At 39.9% G+C, this 22,735-nt stretch overlaps 1 protein-coding gene across 4 annotated transcripts in view; it reads left to right on the top strand.

The window, feature by feature from the left end:
- The window catches only part of pik3r3b (phosphoinositide-3-kinase, regulatory subunit 3b (gamma)), a 223,103-nt gene extending 200,580 nt beyond the window's left edge, over positions 1-22,523 (top strand). For 3 of the 4 annotated variants that reach the window (XM_066662909.1, XM_066662910.1, XM_066662912.1), the window contains 9 exons: positions 9,747-9,858; positions 13,916-14,014; positions 14,322-14,502; positions 15,048-15,173; positions 15,578-15,720; positions 15,849-16,025; positions 16,121-16,195; positions 16,309-16,479; positions 16,943-22,523. In XM_066662909.1, the coding sequence (XP_066519006.1) occupies positions 9,747-9,858; positions 13,916-14,014; positions 14,322-14,502; positions 15,048-15,173; positions 15,578-15,720; positions 15,849-16,025; positions 16,121-16,195; positions 16,309-16,479; positions 16,943-17,144 (1,286 nt within the window). In that variant the 3' untranslated portion in view covers positions 17,145-22,523. Of the gene's footprint in view, positions 1-3,135; positions 3,191-9,746; positions 9,859-13,915; positions 14,015-14,321; positions 14,503-15,047; positions 15,174-15,577; positions 15,721-15,848; positions 16,026-16,120; positions 16,196-16,308; positions 16,480-16,942 lie in introns of those variants that run through there. The other variant, XM_066662911.1, reaches the window with a different exon arrangement.
- The last annotated feature ends 212 nt before the right edge of the window (positions 22,524-22,735 follow it).

The raw sequence follows: 22,735 nt of genomic DNA on the forward strand, positions 1-22,735 counted from the left end.
TTATTTTACAGTAGGACTGAATCACAGTATCTCTGTATTATTAGGCATTATTATTAGGTTGTTGCCATCTTAATCAGTGGATGCACTCCTGTCTTTCTTTATGCTGAATTATTTTAGTGAATATATATTTGGCCTGCAGTCTCATACTATTTTCTCCAGTTGAGTTAATTCCCAGTTCCAGAATGTAATTCCTTCAGAACCTTCTCAACATCCCTCTTTGTAAAGTTTCTTAGTTCACTTTACAGTGTTATTTGCACCAATGTCTCCTTTTCAGATGGGGTGCTTTCCTTTTTCACATGCGGTCTGTGGTAATTTATTAAGCATGACTTTGACACTATTTTATAGCTATTCACAATGATGTCATAGTCTCAAGACTGGACCCTATTCAGGAGCTACAGGCATAGCTGACAATGGCTCATTAATCCAGGCCGTTAATTCTTGATGGGATGATTCCTGCAATAAAGGCTCAGATGACTCTTTGCGAGCGGAGTATGTGAAAGGAGGCAGTGTTGGAGTCGAGGCTTGGCGAACATGGGCTGTAATTTTATGTTAACATTGTCAGAGGTTTCCAAGCTTGGTGTTTTAAGCCACGATTAGCTGAAACCAAGCGCAAACAGTAACTGATGACATGAAACTGCTGCACCAAGGAGCTGTTATGTAATAACTGTGCTTTGTCTTCATTCTTTTCATGATGATCCTTCTCTTTTTTTAAATTACCATTTGATTGTGAAAGCTGCCAAGATATTTTAGGGTAATCCCATTTGTGTAATGATTACTAACATAGCCCAGTTTTTAATGTGATACATGCTATTCAATTGCATGACATAAGCTCACAAAACGTTCAAGAGTGCATGGCGTATGTTGAGTTCTTTGAAAAAAGCAGATACATTACATTTTAACACAATTTCTGTGGGGGGAAAAAGCTTTTCCGATTGAGCTTTGATAGTTTGAATCAGGCAGGAGGATTCAGGCAGAAGTAGGGGTTGAATAGTCCTTCGATTGTGCTGCTGCGGGAATGAATGAGCGCTGCTCTGTGTGATCAATCCCCACATTCATCTTATGTCCTACACTGCCACTGCGCACTGCTTTATGGTGAAAGAGAGCGAGGGAAAGCACTTTACAGATAAAGCTTACTCGCTCTTGCTCTCTCTCACCATTCGCTCTTTAGTGTCTTTCGACCCTATCGCTACACAGAACCCACGGAATATCATTTCGCTGTACATAGCCCCTTTTATTGTCTTATCAGCTGTCTCTTCCTGTGGCCAGCCCTTGTGTCACTTTGTGTGTGTGTGTGTGTGTGTGTGTGTGTGTGTGTGTGTGTGTGTGTGTGTGTGTGTGTATGTGTGTAGCAGCACAGGGACTCTCTGAGAAGTTGGGGGCCGAGAATCTTCAGACCCAGGGGAGCATGAACAGAAATGTGTGCAGGAAGTGGCTCCTGGTGCAGATGTTCATTAGAATATTTATTATAGTGCAACTCAAATGTAAAAGGCTCAGTGGCCACCCAGAGCTAACACTGGGGACAGAGTGTGTGTGTGTATGTGTGCGTAGTGAGTGTGTATCAGTCAGAGACAGGCGCTTTGTTCCATTGCACTGCACAATGAACACAGGTGGCACTCCACCCCCAAGGGGAACTGTCCTTCAGTTGGAAGGCACTGACCACTCTCCACATTGAATGTGTCAGCCAGTGTGGGTGGTGGTCACTTTTTTTTTTTGTTAGGTCAGAGAGTAGAAGAGTGGACTTCAGCCTAAAGGTCACAATGCATGGAAAATGAACACTGAGTAGGGGTTGGACGGTATATTAATTAAAATGTATTTATTATTTTGTAATTTGTTTCATACTGTGTCTGATGCACGTGTGCATCCGAAGTGCACTGAAATATGATTTATCTTCAGTACAGAAGTAAAAGAAATGCCAACATCCATTATGTTTTTATTTCTTTATTTAGAGCTTGGTGACAAAATAAATCTCACAGAAAAGTAATTTCCTTAAAAGACGCGTATGATCAAATATGCACAAAAATTCACATGCACAGGTGATGTTTTATCTTATTAAGGAAAATAACTTTTTAAATTAGAATAGTGGAGAAATTCACTTAAAATATCATCAGTATGTCTGTTAATATAAATGTTTTTAGTGCATAAACAAACGGATGCTATTGTTAATATATGAACCATATTAAACCATACCACTGCTACTGGACTTTTTAAACGTTGTGTATAAGAGGACGATTTTGAGCACTGTGGCAGATATTTATTAATTAAATGTGTGTGTGTGCGTGTGCACACGCATTGCACTGGGGAGGGGCTACTTTCCTTTGTCAGTTGTTGCCACTGAGCTCAGGAATATGTGCCATTACATAGGAACACAGTGGCCAATGCTTCACATTGCTTCTTTGTCATTGTGCTTTTTTCTCTTCTTCGTCCTCTCTTTTTTTCATTCTCTTTTCATTTTCTTCATCTTCTCCTTTGTCCCTCTGTCTTTTGCCATCCGTTCTTTTGTCCTTTTTCACTATCCCTCTCTCTTCATGCTCCTTTTCAGTTTTTCTTCATTTATTCTTTTCCTTTCTCTGTCCCTCTCCTTTTCTCTTCTCCTTGTCCACCTTTTCTTTTTCTGTCATGATCTTGCTCTCTGTCAAGCTGTCCTTGTTATATCCTCCTCCTCTGGAGTTTCACCACATCAGTGTAATGTATTGCAGACGAAGGCAGTTGTAGAAGTCATAGTTGTTAAAATGTTCCTTTACTCTGGAAGATTCAGGATTCTTCTGGAGTTTCCATGAAGGCTATTTAAGACAAGGGTACAAAGTTACTTGGCGTGCTTGTGTGTGTGTGTGTGTGCGTGCATTCACATTCGTGTCTTGTCTTTCTGGGAGGAGCCTTCATTCTACCTCCTCCTCCTCCTCTAACCATTCCCCTGGGCTTTTGCTCTTTCTCTCTGTCTCATATGGTTCTCTCCTCCTCCCTCTCGCTTTCTCATTGGCTGCTGCCCACGTCTCCATTCAGAGGCTTCGTTAAGGCGGCCGTGTCTGAATTTAGGAGCAGGGATTTTCCCTCTGGCTTCAGTCAGAGAGGCAGGGGAGAGGTGGAGAGAGAGAGGGAGAGTGAGGGGAGGGAGAGAAAGAGAGGACTTGTGTCACGGAGAGCTGAGTGCACTTTGCACACATGCAGCTGAAAGAGGAAGCAGCGGAGGAAGGTAAGTGTGCCACTGTCTCTTTCTCCCTCTCTCTTTTTCTTTTACTATCCTCCTTTTCCTACACTCTATATTCGTCAGAGCTGTCACTCCACTCCTCTGCCTGCATGCGTTTCTATTGTGCAAGACTGAATGGGGGGGGGGGGGGGCAACGGAAGCTTAGTGGCAATTAGCGTGCATTTGTCCTTTTGTGTATCGCAAAGCATCCACAGTTCTGTTTGGATGGAGTCACGCTTCAGTGCTTGACAGTGCCATTGTCATCATCCCTATGTGGTAACCATGAACGGATGACTTTAATGTTATTAATAATGATGCCTTTCTCAAACTTAGCAGTGTTTTAAATATAACCCCAGTATTTGTAGTTTAAAATCCAGGATGGCAGCATGCATCTGTGAGGAGTTGTCAGTTGCACTGTCATTGTCACTGTAGTACTCTGAGCAGACAACTTGAATTATTTTTCTAATAATAATAATTATGTTTCTTTTATATATGGATTTTCCCTACCATAAGATTCCTTAGCAGTTTTCCAAAGTTGTGGATGAGCACAATGTTGTTAAGTCTTCAGAAGTAGTTTTAAAGGAGAGATGGGGTCCATTCTCAGAACAATGTCAAAGTTTAGTGGTAGTAGCACTTTCTTGGATTACTGTGCCTCCTGATACATTGACGAGGGAATTGCTAGCTGCGAATCAGTTGTTTTGCTTTGTGAACTTAACGGAATGTGGCTTGCAGTTAGACCTGTGATGACTGCATATATATATTCTTAAAGCATTTTTTGTTGTGCTGACACTCTCTGGCGTGTTGTTTAAACCAGACATTTAATTCATTCCCCCTGGACAGGGACATAAAAACCCACGCATGTCGCACTTCTCAGTATCACTGCCATCTCTCAACTGCCACACGCCTTTTCTCATGCTAATGTGGCTTCTAATTTGTCCACACATATGCTAAACAAAGATGTGCGCATGTCCTGCCTGAAAGCAGGATGGCTGGCAGTCGGCCGTATGTGTGTGCGTGCGCGTGCATGCATGCAGTAATCCTACCTGTGAATCAAAAGTTTTCTTTCTGTTTTTTTGGTCCCACAGACAATAATTGACATGATATAACTAAACATCTTGTGATGAAGGTGGTGCTATGTGTCCATATTTGGGCTTTGGGCTGTAAAAGTAGCAGTGATGCTGTGTGTCCAGTTGGTAACACTTGTCATGCCACTGGAGGCATGTGAAAGGGGCTGAGATGCAGTCTCCTTTGTTCAGAGCTCCACTGCTGGAATGCACAGGTTGTACATCACTGTGTTATTGCTCTTCTTTTGTTTGCTTCCTTTCTCATAATCTCTCTCAACATGACCCAGTTTGTCACTGTGAATTTCTTTGTCACAAAGGCAAAAAAAGGAAGGGTGTTTTTTTAGCATGGTATGTGCACTGTAATTTCAATGTGAGTTATTCAGGGACAGAGATAGATGTGTTAACTCAGTGTTGCAAATATAATTAAGCTTTTTAATGGATGGTGAAAATAATGGCAGTTTAAAAAGCCTTTTGTACATATGCAAGCTATTGTAACACTAGCGGAATACAAGGGTAGATAATATATATGATAATAATATGATAAAATATAATATAATTTTGTAGTGTCTACACATTTTTAGATCCGTTCAGTTCAGTCTTAAATAGGATATAAGGAAATGTATTTCATTTTATTGTGTGTGTGTGTGTGTGTGTGTGTGTGTGTGTGTGTGTGTGTAGGAAAGAGTTGGACACGCACTTGCAGAAAGAGCTGACCGTGGAAAACTAGTGGGCAGGAATGTGAGGTTTCAGCTCGGCTGGTGCACCTGCCTTTTAGCTGCTTTGTGTGTGTGTGTGTGTGTGTGTGTGCGTCTGTGTGTATGTAGAGGGGGGTTGCAGCCCACAGAGGCATTTCCCTTTCTCGTGGCAGCCTGCTGCCCTGATACTGTAGACCTGAATGGGGCTTTGTGACGAAATTAAATACATCAGTCCTGCGTCTAGGTGTTTTTTATATTTGGGACCTGGCATTGTAGAACGTTAATAATCTGCAGTTTAATTCCAGATCATTTGTTCTAAATGTTTAGATAACTAGCAGTTTATATATATATATATATAATTATTGTCCACTGTCTAATTAAAAACATGTATCTCCACTATTGTGAATTTTTAATTTTCTACATCATTTGAACACAGCAGCCATCCTTCACAATGTGTGAAAATATCATGATGAACGGACCAATATAAATGCTCTAAAATGACTTGCAATAAATTATTTTTACTTTCACTTCCATTGAAAGTTAAGAAGGTCTAACGGTCTCCTGTGAAGTTAATATTGTGGTAGAATCATGTTCATTGGACAGTGACGATATCTGCGAATGCAAACTGTAGAACTACATATTTGAAATATTAGTCAAACCTGTCTGATATTGATAATTTGATAATGATACCCATGAGAATCCAATATCAGTGTGTATCCTTAAACATGGGGCACATTTTGCTCAAGGGTGATATTTTTTGTGGAATATCACAATTGATTACATAAATGTAATTACATATGCATGTATCATATGTATAGGATGATTTGTAAAATGTCCTTACATTTGAATGGAAGTCAAGCTGAAATGATTTAGGAACTTTCAGGCTGTTCCTAAAGGCCTACTCACCTACTCACCACAAACACTGGACAAAATGTAAATAGCAGCTGACTTTTTCAAATTTATTACATAAACGTCCATCAACAGTGACAATGTTTAGCAGTAAATATAGGACACATGACCTGTACATGCTAGCACTGTATGCAGTCTATTGTGTGTGTGTGTGTGTGCTGGAAAAAATTTCAGTCAAAAGCACAATCTGTTCTGTAACGCAGATACTTCCTTTCATGTCACCGCATGGAGCTTTTTTCAATGTATAATTGATCTGATAATTATTGTTTCAGCCTCGAAGCTGAGAGAGGGGCATAAATCTTAAGTGATGCATACAGAACTCCCTTTCAGTAGCTGTGCTGCTGTAAATGGTCTCCAGCCAGGTGACTACTGTTACCTCTGAAGGTTTTGACAGCAGGAAAGTGCACAGGCAGGCCACATTCTGGAGCGCTTTTTTTCCCTCTTTTTCCTTTATGAGGGTTCCTTCTCTCTCATGCTCACTATGTGTTTCTCACTTTTCCCTTTCAAAGGGCTAAATGTGCCTTTTCCTCTCCCTGGCTCCCTGGCTTTCTGCCTCTGTCCCCAGTGAGGCTGAAAGGTAAGGGTGTGTGTGAATGTGTGCACCTGCGGAAGCTGAGGTTGGAATTGGTTGGTGGTGGTGTGTGTGTGTAAGAGAGAGCGGGAGAGAGAGAGTGTCTGTGTCAAGGCAGCTCGTTTTTTGACTGGTCCGTGCTGCTCACCCCACTGTGCTGAGGTACTGCCTCTTGGCCGGTGTGCGTAAAACCCGCCCTAGGGTGTGTGTCCTGTCTGACTCGCCCCACACTCGCACACCGGCAGCGCAGAAATCTCCAGCACTGCTTTTAATTAATCAAGTGCTCAAAGAAAACCATTCATACCTCTTTTTTTCCCCCTCTTACTGAAAGCTAAGAGAATTTTTTAAGGCACCATGCTTGAATAATGACTTGTGAAGTCTCTTAAACATGGTGTGACATGTAAAGGGAAGCTCTTTAAAAAAAAAAAGTTATTTACTTTTATACTTATTTAAATCCAGGCAACCACACAGGCGCATGCCAAAGTCATAGTCTGAAATGGGGGCTCTGCTAAAGTTTTTCAGCTTGTAGTTTTAATTTTCAGAGAACTGAATCTAATTGTGTCCTGTGTAGAGATTGTTAACTTACTTTTACCAATTAACCAAATATTTTATTCCGATTTTGTGTTTTCCTATTTCTCCACAAAGCGTACTTCACAACACAACAGAAAAGTCGGGTTACATTTTAGATTAAATATATAAAAAATGTTCTGTACTATGTGAATATGAGCCAAATCTGTCTATTTATGTTTTTTAAATGAGCCTGGCACTAAGAAATGGGACGTTACGGAGTATGGAGGCAGGGATGAATCATCTCCTGGCTTCACTGAGCATTGCGTGTCCCTGTCTGGTTTTATTTTAGTGACCCTCAGTGCTCAGGATCCTCTGGTCAGGCCAGGGTGAGTCCTGATATTCACTCAGCTCTATCCCGGCCAGAGGAGCCCACAGACTTCCACAATGAACCTCAACACACTTACCTCTATTTACATAACTTGACACATAACAACCCTTCTCGTTTGTATGCGGAGGCCCTCACAGCTGTGTGTGATTTATTTAAATATTATACACATACTTAAGCCTTTAAAAAATGATTGTTATTTACTGATTCAGAATTTTTTCATTCTTAAAGTTCTTGTAGAGATTTAGCAATACCAGTTTTGCATTTCCGATACCAATACTGATGAACCTTGAGTATCGACAAATAGTAGTCTTTCATTTTCTTTTATTCTTATGTATTTTTAATCGAAGCACTTGATATATATGCACATCTAAACAGTGTCTAGCACACTCCGACTATAACACTCCACTGCCAAACAGGAAGAAATATGTTGATATTAACGACATCATAACACAAACTTAGTTTGTTATTTCAGACTACACCTGTTACAAGACTGGGCTGGATTTGTTGTTGTTGTATATTTTTCAATATCTGATCACATCCCTCTTTAAAATGTATAAAGCTCTTTGGTCCCTGCATACTAGAATGTTAAGTGCTTAAATTTGTATTTGATTAACAGTAGTGATTCCAAACACATTAGTAGTTATTACAAACTTTTGCTTCTTACATGTTCCATACTCTATATCAAGGTTGTAGAATTTGATTGTTTTTACAAAGTTCTTAACAGAAAATGCCTGGGGTTTGATCTTTGGTTTGGCTTTAAAGCTGTTGCAACAGCTCTGAACTCTAAAAAGGAGACCAGTCCGTTGAGGATGGTGCTGTATGTGTCAGGCACTCTGTCGCAGGCTTTAGTCTGGGTCAAGAGAAGTTTAGTTTGGCTTGGCTCTGAGAACGGCCTGAACACTGCACCCTCTGTAAATTCGGTTGGAGTTAAAGCTTTCTCTTATTTTTTCTCCCCTCCCTCAAAGCCAGTACCTCTTCCTTGCCAGCTGCACCTGGCCGGGCATTTGCTGGATTGCCAAAGCCACTACACACACACCTCAACCTAGACTTGCACACATAACACACACACTGAGAAATACTTTTAACCACAAGCACCATAAACCAACAGCTTTTAATCTTTAAAAATCCCAGTCAGAGCGTTACACCCCTGTAGAATATACACCACCTCTAGCTCAGGATAATTACACTGGAATCGCTCTCCATCAGGCAATATATCGCAGATTTGCATGTCGTTAGCCTTGTTCTGTGGCTGCCTCATTTAGCCACACATGGAATTGATTGCCCTGGGCTTGGAGGGTTTAGCAGCTTAATGTCAGTGGAGGAGGAGATAGAAGAATAAACCCCGGAGAGGGGACAGTAAAGGCATCTCACACACATACTAATGTTTCCATGCACACAACCCACATTTCAGGGATTGATTGAACCCTGATGAATGGCCATGTTGAACATCAACTTCATTCCGATCCTCCTCCATTCATGACCGGGAACAGCTCAGCATCATCTCTGGCTTTCACACACACTCTTGCATCAGCTGTTAAAATGTGTTTGGGCAATAACAGACCAAACACTATTCTAGTCACGTACTCATTCAGGGCCTTTTGTTTACCACAAATGAAACACATACAGCATAAAAGCCATGTGGGTGCTGATGTGTGTCTTCATTTAGTTGTGTTTAGCTAACAGCCTGGGAGTGGCATTAATCAAAATTAGTTCAGTTTGTCAACTTGTTGGTGTATGTGTTTGTTTTCACATGTTTTCAGGACAAATTTGAATTCTGAGGAATAAAAATTGTTCAGACTTTTTTTCCATCAACTTCCATTTTAAATTAAATGTTCATTTTATTTTTCTTGATATTATTTAGTTTTGTTTCCCCTTAATGCTTAATAATTTTCTGAATACAGTATTTAGTTTTGGCAACTTTGATACCTGTTAGATAACTGGGGACATATGCGTCCCATGGCAATACTAGAACAAACAGTGTATGTTAATTTGATCTAATAGTGTGCCTTGGAATGAGTTTTTTGTAGTAATAATATATTCGTGCTCTGTGAAGCAGGTGGGGCCCCTTGCTAGTCTCTACAGCCTTTCTTCTTAAGCCAGGCAGTCGATTTTTGGTCTCTCAGAGGTGTCGACTCAAATTTAGATTCCCCACACTGCAGAAACATGTGTCTGTGGGCTAGCTGTGTGTGTATGTCTTGTTCTCGTAATTAATTAACAGCGGCATGCTGTCTGCTTAATTGAGACATCCAATAAGTTCAGTTATTTAAGCTGGATGAGCTCAGAGACTAAACTCATAACATTGGCCTATCACACTCTAGGGCTTCAATAGAAAAGGTTATAACACAGCTGAGTATCAGTCATTACAATCAGAGCCAGGCAGTGATTTGGCTATATGTTAAAACATATTCTTCATTTTCTCTTTCAGCTCTTCCTCCCAAACCAGCCAAACCCATGACTCCTGTGAACAGCAATGGGGTGAAGGAGGCAGCAAGTAGCTCATTACAGGAAGCAGAGTGGTACTGGGGAGATATATCAAGGTAAGGTGCTTCTCTCTTTCATTCTCTCTCTCTTCTATCATATGGAGCATGGTGACCAGGTCTATAAACTTGCCTGCACACAGTCACCAGTAAGAAATGAGGTCCTTCATGCTGAGGAAATAAAATTCAGAAAACACTGTACCATTGCTCAAATGCGTTTTTTTACTTTGTTTTTTATTCATGTTTAATTCTTTATTCTCAATTAACTCTTGATTGAAAAAAGCTATTAATTGTAATACAAAATATTACAAGTAGTTTTATGAAGATCAGTTCAGTCTTTATTACTGTCTCTCAAAGAGAAAATCGATTAGCAGCACTCATTCTTACATAAACAATTTAAAACACAGTAAACAACATACGCTGACTTTACATTCACATGTTCTTCTTAATAAGCAGCATAATTACTCTAGGGAAAAAGATTTGATGTCAAAATTGACTCAATAAATGCCATATAATGTAGAGTCATAAGCTTAGAGCACACTTGGAACTTGCTAGGTTTCCTTAAAAAACCCCACTGACATTTCTTGATGATCTTAATGATGTGTTTTGGTCAAAACTTTTCAGCTACTTATTCCTTCTACTGCTATCCCATTAATTGTTGTAGAGTGAGTGTCCTTATTCTCTCACCTGAAAGAATCTCTCGCTTTAAGGATGGATCCACAACCACTGCACAAAATCAGCCACGATCAGATCATGACTGTCCCCATTATTTCTAAGAGAAGACTAACTATGACTCGTCTGCTAACGTATTATGCATTATTATTTTACATACTGCGTAGGGGTGGGTGATATGGCCCCAAAATTATATCACGATATTTTATGACGAAACAATGAAAAATACTTTTATTAATTTCAAGAACACACTACTGCAAGGGAAAATAAATGTTATATTATTATTAATTATATTAAATATATGTAATATATATTAAAAGTATTAAACTGTATTATTTATTAAACATTTTATTTTACTATAAATGTAATTACAATCATTGAGAGCCACTTTCCACCGTACTTCACTGTGCCTAAATGACTTATGTAAAGAACGTATGTCATATTATGGCTAATTGAATGATGTCGTTAGGTAAACATGTTAGAATATCACATTATCGGCATATTGACTTTTTAAAATGGTTTTAAAAATGATGATGATATTATTGCGAACGATAAAATATGGCACAGCCCTAATAACACTGCATAACACGAGTTTCTTTTCTACAAGATCTTAACAGAAAGCAGTTTCATAAGTGACAGACAGACTTTTATTTCATGATTATTAAAGCAAATTCTAATCATGCATCTCTAATTGAAATTATTTGTAGTATTATATTTGTATATGGATCATAGAATATTATATTAATTTCATATCTTATAAAGCAGAACTGTATATGGTAACATTTCTGGTTACAGTTTGTCAAACTGTCAGTACATCCCTAGATATTCTATAAGCCCTCTGTTGTAGGTGATGGGTTTATGGAGTCATGAGGTTTGTTGTGGATGAGATAGGGATAAAAGGCTCCACAGGTTTCCATGGAGCAGGCTTTCTCTCTGTGTGAAGATGAAATGATTCCATTCTGTATTACACGCACACACACACACACACCACCCGTCCTGATCTCCCCTGCTGCATCATGTTCTCAGCTTCCACACACTCTGCTGCTAAGAGAATAGGAGGCTTGAAGTGAGAGTTTGGCAAAAAGAATTAATTCACACAATTTCCCACTTACCTCTCATGATCAGACAAGACATCTTTGGGGTCCAAAATGTGTTACTATAGTATTGCCCTGGAGCAAGGATGCTACCAAGTAATGGAAGCTCAAAGCCACTAATTAGTTAGCTGCCTGCCTTAATCACCACACATTAACCTCAACCCATGGCAAGCTGTTAAGCAATCTCAAATAGATTTCTTCTGTGGTTTCTACACTGTGTAATATACTGTTATCTATAAAAGTGGAAAAAAGTGTGCGTCATAACTATAAATAGTAGTAGCAGCCATACTGAAGCTTGCACTTTTGCTTTAACAGAGAGTCATAGCTGCTGCTTTTTTTTTCCTTGAGCCAGTAAAACTTATTTTATTCCTCTCTTCCGTTCACCCTCCCCTCCCCTCGCCACTCTTGGAGGCCTGGCTGCTTGGCAGCTGCTGTAGATTAAAGCTGAAGGGTAAGCGGGAGTGGGGAGGAGAGAAACTGGGAGAAAAGAAAAGAAGGGAAAAAAAGAGGTGCGTTTTAGCCAGATAGGATAGGGATAGAAGAGCCTAAATCTCCAAAATGTCAAGCAGCCCGGCCCATTTCCTAGCAAGCCCCATAAAACTCTCAGGTTTTAGCAGATTAGAGTGCTGCTTAGTGACCGACTTTATCCTCGTTTGATGTCGACCGTGTAGAAATGCAGCTAAGGTGCTCTAAGAATAAGGCAGACATCTGAGACCACTGCAGATCCCCCTCAACACCCGCAGCAGCACAGGACTCCGCTCCCAGTGCAAGCCTTCAGCCCCTTGTAGAGTGACCTGAAATCTTGGCTATTCTCAGAGTTTGAGACCAGAAACTGGTCAGCTAAGTGGTCAGCTCTAGAACGAAACCCTATAAAGGTGACCTTATAGAGGTGTAAAACCAAACGTAATTGAATTTTCAGGTTAAATACTTTAGCTTATTGAAATAAGGGTGGAATTTCTGATAGCTATATGTCAGTGTTTATATACTGAATAGGGGATATTTTATTATGAACTGAACTTGAATGTTCTTTCATGCACACATGGCAATAACATTATTTAATTTTTGCTGTAGTTTTCAGGACTTCAGGCACATTTTAAAGTTGAGCTGAGCAGAATTTATGGAACATGGCATTAATGTTTGCCTACAACGTCACAATAATTGGCTTAGTTTAGAAACATAATATGACAAAAACATTCATAAAATTAAAAAAATTCATTTTTACCAAAGAGCATTCCACAGCCAACATCGTGCTTAGTCTGTTTTGTCTGTGTTTTGGCCCAGGGATGTACTTCATGCTCTGATTGCTCAAATTATTTGACGGTTGCCCTGTTCACAATACATTAGCTTCTAAAATAGGCCAACCCCCAACATATCTCTGCCTCATGCACCACAGCCTAAAAGTGCAGCCGTATCAGTGCCAGGGCCTCTGCTCCAGACTGACTAAATGGGCTCCAGGAGACTGTGGGCTTAAAGTTTCCCCAACACTGCTGCTGATGAGGTGGAAGCAATGTTGTGTCATAGTGTTTTTACCTCAGCTGCCCAGAGCAGGCTAAATATACCCCCTCCTGAGAGCACTGGAGGTGAGGTCAGCTGAGCTCTGGCATGACCGGACTGGCCAGGGCAAGGCTGCCCGTCAGGGTCCAGACAGTGAGGGGGGTTGCGAGTTGAGGAGAAAGGGCTCTATCCCCAGCTTCCTTCTGTCAGACCAGGGACAAACATGGCAAGACAAGGCAAGCCATTGAGTTTGTCCACTCTTACCCATCTAGAAGGGATTGTCGCAACTGATCTGACAGTTTATTAAGGTTATTAGCCTCTTATTATTTCAAATAAGTTTAGTTAAATACAATTACGTGGTGTTTGGATATTAAGACAATTTGCCAAGCATATGTCTAAGATTTTGAACATAGCCTGAACTTTTTTTTTGTCGGATTGTGATGCATCCGAGTGTTGTTATAGCCCTGGTTTTAAAATGCTCCATAGTGTCTGTGTGAGCTGGAGAGATGTTAGTGGGAGACTGGGACATGGTTAAGGAAGGTAAAATGTTCTGAGATGTCTCACTTGCTCCCAGACGGCAGCACCAGACCGCACGGTCACAGGCTGCTGCTTCTGCCCTCCGCCACACCAAACACACACACACACACACATGCACACACGTAAGTCTGACTGCCAGCCATCCTGCTTTCATGTCAGTAATGGGGCACAGGGCAGAGGAGGACTGGTTTTTACCTGTAATTGCTAATTTGTCAGTGCAAGCTCTGACATACCGTACGTGCCCTAACCCAGCTGTTTCAAATCTCTCTCTCTCTCTCTCTCTCTCTCTCTCTCTCTCTCTCCTATTTTTTGCCATGCAGGGAAGAGGTGAATGATAAATTGCGAGACATGCCAGATGGAACCTTCTTGGTACGGGATGCCTCTACAAAGATGCAGGGAGATTACACGCTAACTCTAAGGTAACCACAATATTTTAAAATCATATCTTTCCACGTTTTCTAAGATGTAGGCATGCAAAAATTTGAGCACACCCGATTTTGTAGGTTCTGAAGATTTTCTCTTGGAGTTTGCCCAATTTAATATTAGACTTTTATTAGTTTTCTGAGTTTAAAATATTAGAGGAAAATCAAAGACTAATATATGAAATACAAAAGGTTTTCTTTTTCCCCCCAGTGTATTTAAATCAACAAATAAATAGTTATGGTGCATTCTGAGTTTGGATGCGTACATATTTCCACTTATATTTCAATTCATTGTTTCATTTAGGAAAGGCGGCAACAATAAGCTAATAAAGATCTACCACCGCGACGGCAAGTATGGTTTCTCAGACCCGCTCACCTTCAGCTCAGTGGTGGAGCTCATCAGTCACTACAGACACGAGTCCCTGGCTCAGTACAACACAAAACTGGACGTCAAGCTCATGTATCCCATCTCTCGCTTCCAGCAGGTAAACAGTGCAGCCTATCACTCTCCTTTACAAATTCCATATATTCCTTTACTTCACCTAAAGCAAGTCGCTTTGTCTCTTTCTCTCCTTGTGTTTGCCCCTCTCCTCGCCCATGGCCTTGCTCTAAGAGCATTTGCTCAATGAACACTGCAGCTTGTTGCGAGCGAAAGTGCCGAGGCAGCAGGATGTTCGTGGCATGAAATATTACTGTGCTTATTTGCCACTGCAGCGCACTCTGTAAATAATTGCACACATCCACAATGTCGAAAGGCCATCCAGGCATTTATTAGTTTTTTTTTTCCCCTCCCTTTCCTTGCCCCGTGCCCTCGCTGTGTCTGTCGGAGGCACTCAGGTGCTCATTATTTAGGGGGGTTCCACAAAAGTACATCCTCCCGAGGCAATCCAGGATTCAGAGATTTTTATTAATGATTCCTAGAAATTCACTCAGTCTGTAAGCACAATCTATAGCAAGCAGGGTACGTTCCTTAAACCCCAGCCCATTTTCCTCAGTTCTTTACATCACTAATTCTTCTTTGCTTTCTCAGGATCAGCTGGTAAAAGAAGATAACATTGATGCTGTGGGGAAGAAACTCCAGGAATATCACAATCAGTATCAGGAGAAGAGCAAAGAGTACGATCGACTGTATGAAGAGTACACAAAGACCTCACAGGTATTAACAAATCAGGTTTATCTCCTAAAGCTTATTCAGTTACTACTTTACAAATCAGTGGCATATGTCTATATTGGCCATAGGGGTAAACAAAGAAAGCCTTGTCTGTGCTGGGTATTTAAGTAATTAAATACATAAACAAGTAATTATGTGAGCCTAAGTGGTATAACTATGGTTTTATCTTGGCGTAGAAACATGAGAAAATAACAGTAACCCACAAAAGAATAGAACAAAACTAATTTGAGATAATTTAATAGCAAAAAACTCAGTAAAGCAGTAAACTAAACTGAACTTGGACAATATAAGCTTACATTCAGCACTGAATAAAGCTCTTGATGAACTAACTGGTAAATCAATCGGAAGAGCTATTGAATGAATTGATTTTTCTTTGCCTTCGATTGCAGGAGATTCAGATGAAGCGCACAGCAATAGAAGCCTTCAATGAGACCATCAAGATATTCGAAGAGCAGTGTCACACGCAGGAGCGCTACAGCAAGGAGTATATTGAGCGCTTCCGCAGAGAGGGCAACGACAAAGAGATCGAAAGGTACACTCAGGCTAGAATAATCATTCTTAATGCTGAAGGCTACCGTGAAGGTCACCCTTCAGTTCGTCAGACGTCTGAAGCCCCAGCTAGGAGCTGTTATATACTTAAACACTCCATTGTCTCCTCAGGATCATGATGAACTACGCCAAACTGAAGTCACGTCTGGGTGAAATCCATGACAGCAAGATCCGCCTGGAGCAGGACTTAAAGACACAAGCTCTGGACAACAGGGAGACAGACAAAAAGATGAACAGCTTAAAGCCAGATCTCATCCAGTTGAGGAAAATCAGAGACCAGTATCTTGTGTAAGCAACACACCACTTTTATTTCACATAGTTCAGGAAAAGTTGTGCTTGTGAACTCTTCCCTCTTCAACTCATCATGTCTTTCTTTCTTCTAGCTGGCTCAACCACAAAGGGGTACGACAGAAACGAATTAACGACTGGCTAGGCATCAAAAACGAGAACACAGACGAGTAAGTTCACAAAGAGAGCAGTATTTTCCAGTTGACCTCCCCTTTGCGTTTTTAAAATGAGTACTTTTGTACTAGTGTTTCTGTAATATAACTGTGCTTTTTCTTTGGCCCAGTGCTTATTTTGTGAGTGAAGAGGATGAGAACCTGCCGCACTATGATGAGAAGAGCTGGTTTGTTGGGGACCTGAACCGCACACAGGCCGAGGATCTGCTCCTAGGAAAACCTGATGGGGCCTTCCTCATCCGGGAGAGCAGCAAGAAGGGCTGCTACGCCTGCTCCGTTGTGTAAGTAGCCATTTTATGTATGGTTGTAGAAATGAATGACAGCTAATTACTAATGGCGTAGGTGGAACAAATTCAGTAATATTCAGTAAAGTATGTTTGCTTTGTATCGTTGTATCATTTGAATACAGCAGCTGTCCATCAGGTTGCGTGACAATTGATGAATGGAGCAGTAAAAAAAAAAATCTTTTTTACACTGACCTTCACTGAATGTTAAGAAGGTTTTTTCTTTCACCTCTAAACGTCCTATTTTGGAGATGAATGTTTTTCATTGGACAGCTGTCACATTTTTCTGGTGTAGTTTGGATTGAACTGAAGAGTCTATAACAGACAAAAAGCTGGTCCATAGCTTCAGTAAATAAATGAGAGTCTCATTTTGATGAGACTAATGTTTATAAACAAAACTAGAAAAACAGTGCTGGTAATATGTGTAGTGATATGTTCTCTTTGTGTGTTCTCTCTGCAGTGTTGAGGGCGAGGTGAAGCACTGTGTGATCTACAGCACGCCCCGTGGTTTCGGCTTCGCCGAGCCTTATAACCTGTACAGCACTCTCAAAGACCTTGTTCTGCACTATCACCAGACCTCACTGGTCCAGCACAACGACTCGCTCAATGTGCGGCTGGCCTACCCTGTGTACGCACAGATGCCCTCAGGCCCTCGCAGATGAGGCTCCACCTGCCCAAACACACCTACCTACACACCAACGGAAAAAAAAACATGCCGTCACAAAAACGAAACAAAACAACAAAAAAATAACACAACAAACACTTGCTGCAACACACACGTCAGCCACCTTGGAGTTCTATATTTTTACTAGAACAATTTGGAGGGCATTCTTTCTAAAGACTGCTTGATTTGCACAAGGAAGTTTTAAATGTTTGTGAATGTGAAAAAAAGAAGGAAGCAGAAGAGGCGAGTTTCAGGTGACCCGCGCTGCTACCTAAACTCCAGCTGGGACTTTTTACACGCTCCATTTGAACCTTTTTTTTTCATTCACTTTTTTTTTTTGTTTTATTTTTTTCATTGTTATTCAGTTATGCTTTGTTTTTGTTCCATCTTTCTAAACTAAATGCAAGGCAGGAAAATGTCTCTCTCTCTCTCTGTGTGAGTTGAAAAAGCAAAAACTATGTAGCAAATGGACGCCTGACATTTTCCAGAGTGTTTCTCACAGTGACTGCTGCTGAACAAGGGATTGTGGGATGGGACGGGACAGGACTGGGGGGTGGGGGGCACATGTTGAGAGGGCACAAGTGAAAATGTGTTGTAGTCTTAAAAAAAAACAACAAAAAAACAAAAAAAAAAAAAGTAAAAGCTTGCTTTCATACCAACCTTAGAGGAGAGCTGTTCACATTTTGTTTTGTTTGTTTTCTTGCTGGATCTGCTTTTGATTTTTTTTTTTAATCCTTTCCAAGCAGTAAAGGTGTTGTTACAGTCCATTTCAGAGACCAAAGTTGGCATGGGGAGGATGTCCCATTTAGGTTTTTTTTTTTTCTTTTTGTTTTTGTTCTGTTGACATGTTTTAATGAGAGTGAGAGGAGTGCTTATGCTAAAAAAATTAATAAACCACACATAAAATAGAGTTCTTGACCTGCGCCCTGTGCTGAAGCGCTTGTGTCTTTCTTACCAAAATCGCATGCACAGATATGATCGATATAAAGCACTTATTTGATATGGAAATTATTAACTACATCTGCACGTTTCATACACCAAATTAAAACCACACCGCGTGAAGAAAACTAGAAAGAGAAAACATGAAACACTATTTGATGTGTGGTTTTAAAACAATATAGAATTTCTATGCTAATATCTTTTATTTTTATTTGTTGATTATTTTTTTTACTTGGTATTTGTTAAGTGGACATTCAGAAATAAGCTTTGAATTGCTCAGTGTACAACAAACAAGCAGTGGTTCAGTGATGAGAAAGACATGCTTTAGGCTAAGAAAACTTGAAGACAGTGCAATCCAACATTGTATTTGATAGTATGTTCGGTCTAAGACAGATGCACGAAATAAGCTCCAAGGCACCAACCAGTGAGCGATAATCACGTGCACTTAGACGTGTTTTTTTTTTTTTTTTTTACCTTTTTAGTTTGTTTTTCCTTGGAGAAAAAAAATGTTCATCTTTCTATCAGGTGCTTCTCCTTAAACCAAGTGGATGCATTTTTTGTTAAAACAGAGGAAACAGACAACATTCAACCATTTGGCAACCTGTTGGTTTTCATGTCGCACAATAAAACCTTTTCAAAAATCAACTGATATTTTTGCAGCAATATGCACAACATTCTGTTTGACTGCATCACTCCCTGTTTAGACTGGACATGAGGACCCAAACATGCAATGTTTGAGTGTCTTTTTTTTTTTTTTTTTTTGTATTTTCACTGAGTTTCTGAAATTGAAGTTTATGTCCCACCTGCATAATCCAAATCCTGTTTTAAGGCCCCTGCTGACAGACGCTTTAAACACAGGCTAATTTACTGCCTTTCAACAAGCACAGGGCAGCTGGTGGGCCTCCATTTGTCCTTTTGATGCAACATTTCTCCTGTTATTTTATTTCTTTTTTTCCCGAGCTCTGTTTGAAGCAGTAACCAGAGTAATCTGTCTTTTACTGATTTATTCTATGCATTGGTGGCCACATCCACATATCTCTTCTTGTCTACTGTACCCAACAGCATGGAGGTTGGGAAATGAGATTCAATTTGAAATAGGTCAATTGCACAGACAGTATTTTTCTTTTTTCTGATATTTCATGAGATATTGGCTACTTTAAAGCCAGAATAAACATGAAAAATGAGGCACAAGGCCAGAATGCAACACTGGTTTGTTGAGCTAGATTTGTCCAGCCAGTTTGTTTGAATCAGCATGGGCTTCTTTATAATGGCCGAAAATGCAGAAATACCATTATTTGTTGGAAAATTGGGTAAATCTTTTAAAGTAAAAGCCTCTTATTGAGCCCAGAGCTCGTCATAGAACAGGACTTGGAGAGGGTCAGGCGTTGAAACATAGTTTTCTCTCTCTGCCCTCTTCATTTCAGCCCTGCTGAGGGCATGCACCATGGCAACTACAATAAGAGCAACAGAGCTCCTCCTGAATCCCTTTTTTGGCTCTTGGTGGGGCATAATTGGCTGAGAAAAGAGCATCAGTGGTGCTTCCCCATGCACAGCAGGACACTAGAGTCTGGTCAAATGGATGGCCCCTTTCACTGCCTGCTCTCCACACTTTGCTTGGGGTCTGCAGAAGGACAGGTCTGTGTCCACCACCATACTTTACTTTTGATTCCTTCAGCCAATATTTCTCTTGTGGACTGTGCCCCACACAAACAGCAGCAGCCCTGTTGGCATGTACAGGGTTGGCATTTCTTTGTTGTTCTGTAAGACCACGTAGACTGCTTGGACATTGTCTAGCTCTCTTTATTTCCTTCCTCTTGCAAAGATCCAGATTGTTCAATTAACCTGGACCCCCAAGGGGTCCGCTCTCTATTACTTGAACTATAGCATTGCTCACTGTTGAATGTCTTTATATTGCATATATACATATATTAAAGAAGAGGAAATCCCTTTTATGACAGGAGTTGATTGCGTTTGAGATATATGTACACGTTTATACACTTTTATTCCGAGACACGGTTGTTGTTTTGTTCTTGTTCTTTAAGGGGTTTGCTTTAACTAAAACTATGACTGTTTATTGGATACTGCTGTCCAATATTGCACACATTATTTTTGAAGAGACTTTTTAGAGTAACGTACAAGGCCGGCAACAGACGCATTTTGTGTTGTACAAACTCATCCCATGTTCGTACATGACATTTACTGAAGATTTGTTTTGGACTGGGTTGTACATTTTCCTTTGTGTTTTTTTTTTTAAATCACTCTTTTTCCCAGGCATTGAGACCAAAGATTTGAGTTAGTGTTACTGTCTCCTAGCTAGTGAGAGTTTTGAAGGGAAACAGTGTATTTCTCTTGGTTAGTTTTTTATCCATTGCCTTGCTTCCGTGCAAACTCGATTTGATTGGGTTTTCATTGTTCTTTATTTGTTTGAAGAAATAATGCCAACCTATTATTAATAGGGTTTAAATAGTCCAGAATTTAGCATGTGCTTATGCGGTAACATGGGTGTGATGGGATGAATTCTTTCCATTCAAAAACTAGAGTTCTAGAGTCGTTTGGCGGCTTAACTAATTTGGCAGTTTTTCACCCATCCAAGTCAGGCCGTTACGAAATGCTCACAACAGAGTTCACAACTCTTCTTTTCCACTTATTAGGAAGTGCTGGAATAGTTTTCTGTGTGCCATTGATGCGTTTTCCCATTTCAACTGTAATTAGGCTTCTGTTAGCATCGCACCTCCAACAGAATCCAGTGTTTGTCTCAATTTGGTGAAATGCCTGCCCAAGCTGGGGGCATCACTTTTCTCTCCTTCGGAACTGTGTATGGCGAGAGAAAGGAAAACTCTTCTCGAAAGGAAACATGCTCATCTTTCTCTGCAGGGCAGAAAGCTGTGGAGTTTGTTGGCGTTCTTTGTCCATGCACTCCACAAAGCATGCAATATTCCATTACTTTTCTTTTTTTTCATTTTCCTTCCTACAAGGTTTCAGGGACAAAAAAAACATGAAAAACATAAGCATTGCATTGGGGGTTTGTATGAGAGATATGTTTACCAGAGGAGAAAAAAAAATGCTTGTGCATTTTTTTTTTTTTTTTTGTATTGATGTGGGAATGGGATGGGGGACAGATTTTAAAACACAAAAAAATTCTATCGAAATAAAAGAAAAACAGCTCAATGGTGCATTACTTCAGAAGCTCAAAGGGTTTGGGCATGAACCAAAACAGCCTTCTCCATTCCACCTTTAGAAGCGAGTGAGTTTTCAGTCCGAAGACCAGGCTTAGGCTTTGGTTTTTCTTTTTCTTTCTTTTTTTTTTTTTTTTTTTTTTTTTGTTCTTTTTTAATTTTAATAATCTCTTCAGGACTGTTAACTAACAATGTCTGTTTCTCTTGCCCCGTCTCGTGCAGTTCTGCAAAGTTTTATTTGCAGTCGGGTTTGAATATGTGCTGATTCTCATTGGGAGTCTTTTATGTTCTTACCACTGCTGTCACATCACAACACCCAGCACAGCTCAACGGAGAAAAGCTTCTTATTATTAAGAAAAAAATTGAAAGAAAAGAAAAGAAAAAAAAGAAAAAAATGAGAAAAGAAAGAAAAAACTATAAAGACTCTCACTCTCCCTCCCACTTTGACATACGTACAAACCCAGCATGCTTCTTTGGTACTCTTGACTGTTGTTTTGTGTAAAAAAGAAAAAGGTTTAAAAAAAAGAAAAAAGACGTTGAAACAAGAACTGTTATTTGTCTGTTTATGGTGTAGTCAGATATAAATTTTGATATAGCTTATTAAAAAAACAAAAAAAACACTGCTTTTCTTTTCAGCTGAAATAAGTTTGAACCCTGTGTTTCAGTGGACAATGCAAAATGATATTGTTCTTAAATACTGAGAATGAGGGCCAACGTCAAGAACGGCCAAAACAACACGTCTTCAGTAGAATTTACAGGATTTTGTTGCTCATAACGACGACAAATCCATTCCTAATTGTCACAGTTTGCTCTTAAAACCCGATGTATTTTCAATTAAAATTTAAAAAGCAAAAATTGCACACTATTTCATACAAAATCAGCCCACCACCAGCAGCAGGATTCTTCTTGTACTTTTATAGACTCAGCTTGAGCAATAAGCCACGGGCCCCAGCTCTCCATGTCCAACAGTTCCACATTGGAAATATCAAACTGGTTCTAGTCCCACTCCCGTACCTTCACATATCAGTAATCCAAATGCATCTTCAGTTCCCAAACCCCAGGGAACAGTCCGTGTAGAGAAATCCTCTTTCTCAGTATTTGAATATCATCCTTGCTACAGGCTTCTTGGTATTCCTCAGTTATGTTTTCCACCATATTTTCTTGTATCCGTTACAATAGTTTGTATTGGTTGTAGACTCTCCATTTGTTATGAGATGAACTCATGTATATTCTCAATGGAACTCCACGATATTCATTTCTCTTGCAGAATAAAGAAAAATATTTTGTCCAAGCTGTTCATTGTGTGTCTGTTGAATGTTCTCATGTATTTCTACAGGAAGTTCTATGTTTAATATTCATTCATTATCTGTAACCACTTATCCAGTTCAAGGTCGCGGTCAAGTTTAATATTTACATTCATTATATATACACTATATATATTAATATATATTATAATAATATATACATTCATTCA

The sequence above is a fragment of the Hoplias malabaricus genome, chromosome 3 (assembly GCF_029633855.1).
Source record: "Hoplias malabaricus isolate fHopMal1 chromosome 3, fHopMal1.hap1, whole genome shotgun sequence".
Lineage (NCBI taxonomy): Eukaryota > Metazoa > Chordata > Actinopteri > Characiformes > Erythrinidae > Hoplias > Hoplias malabaricus.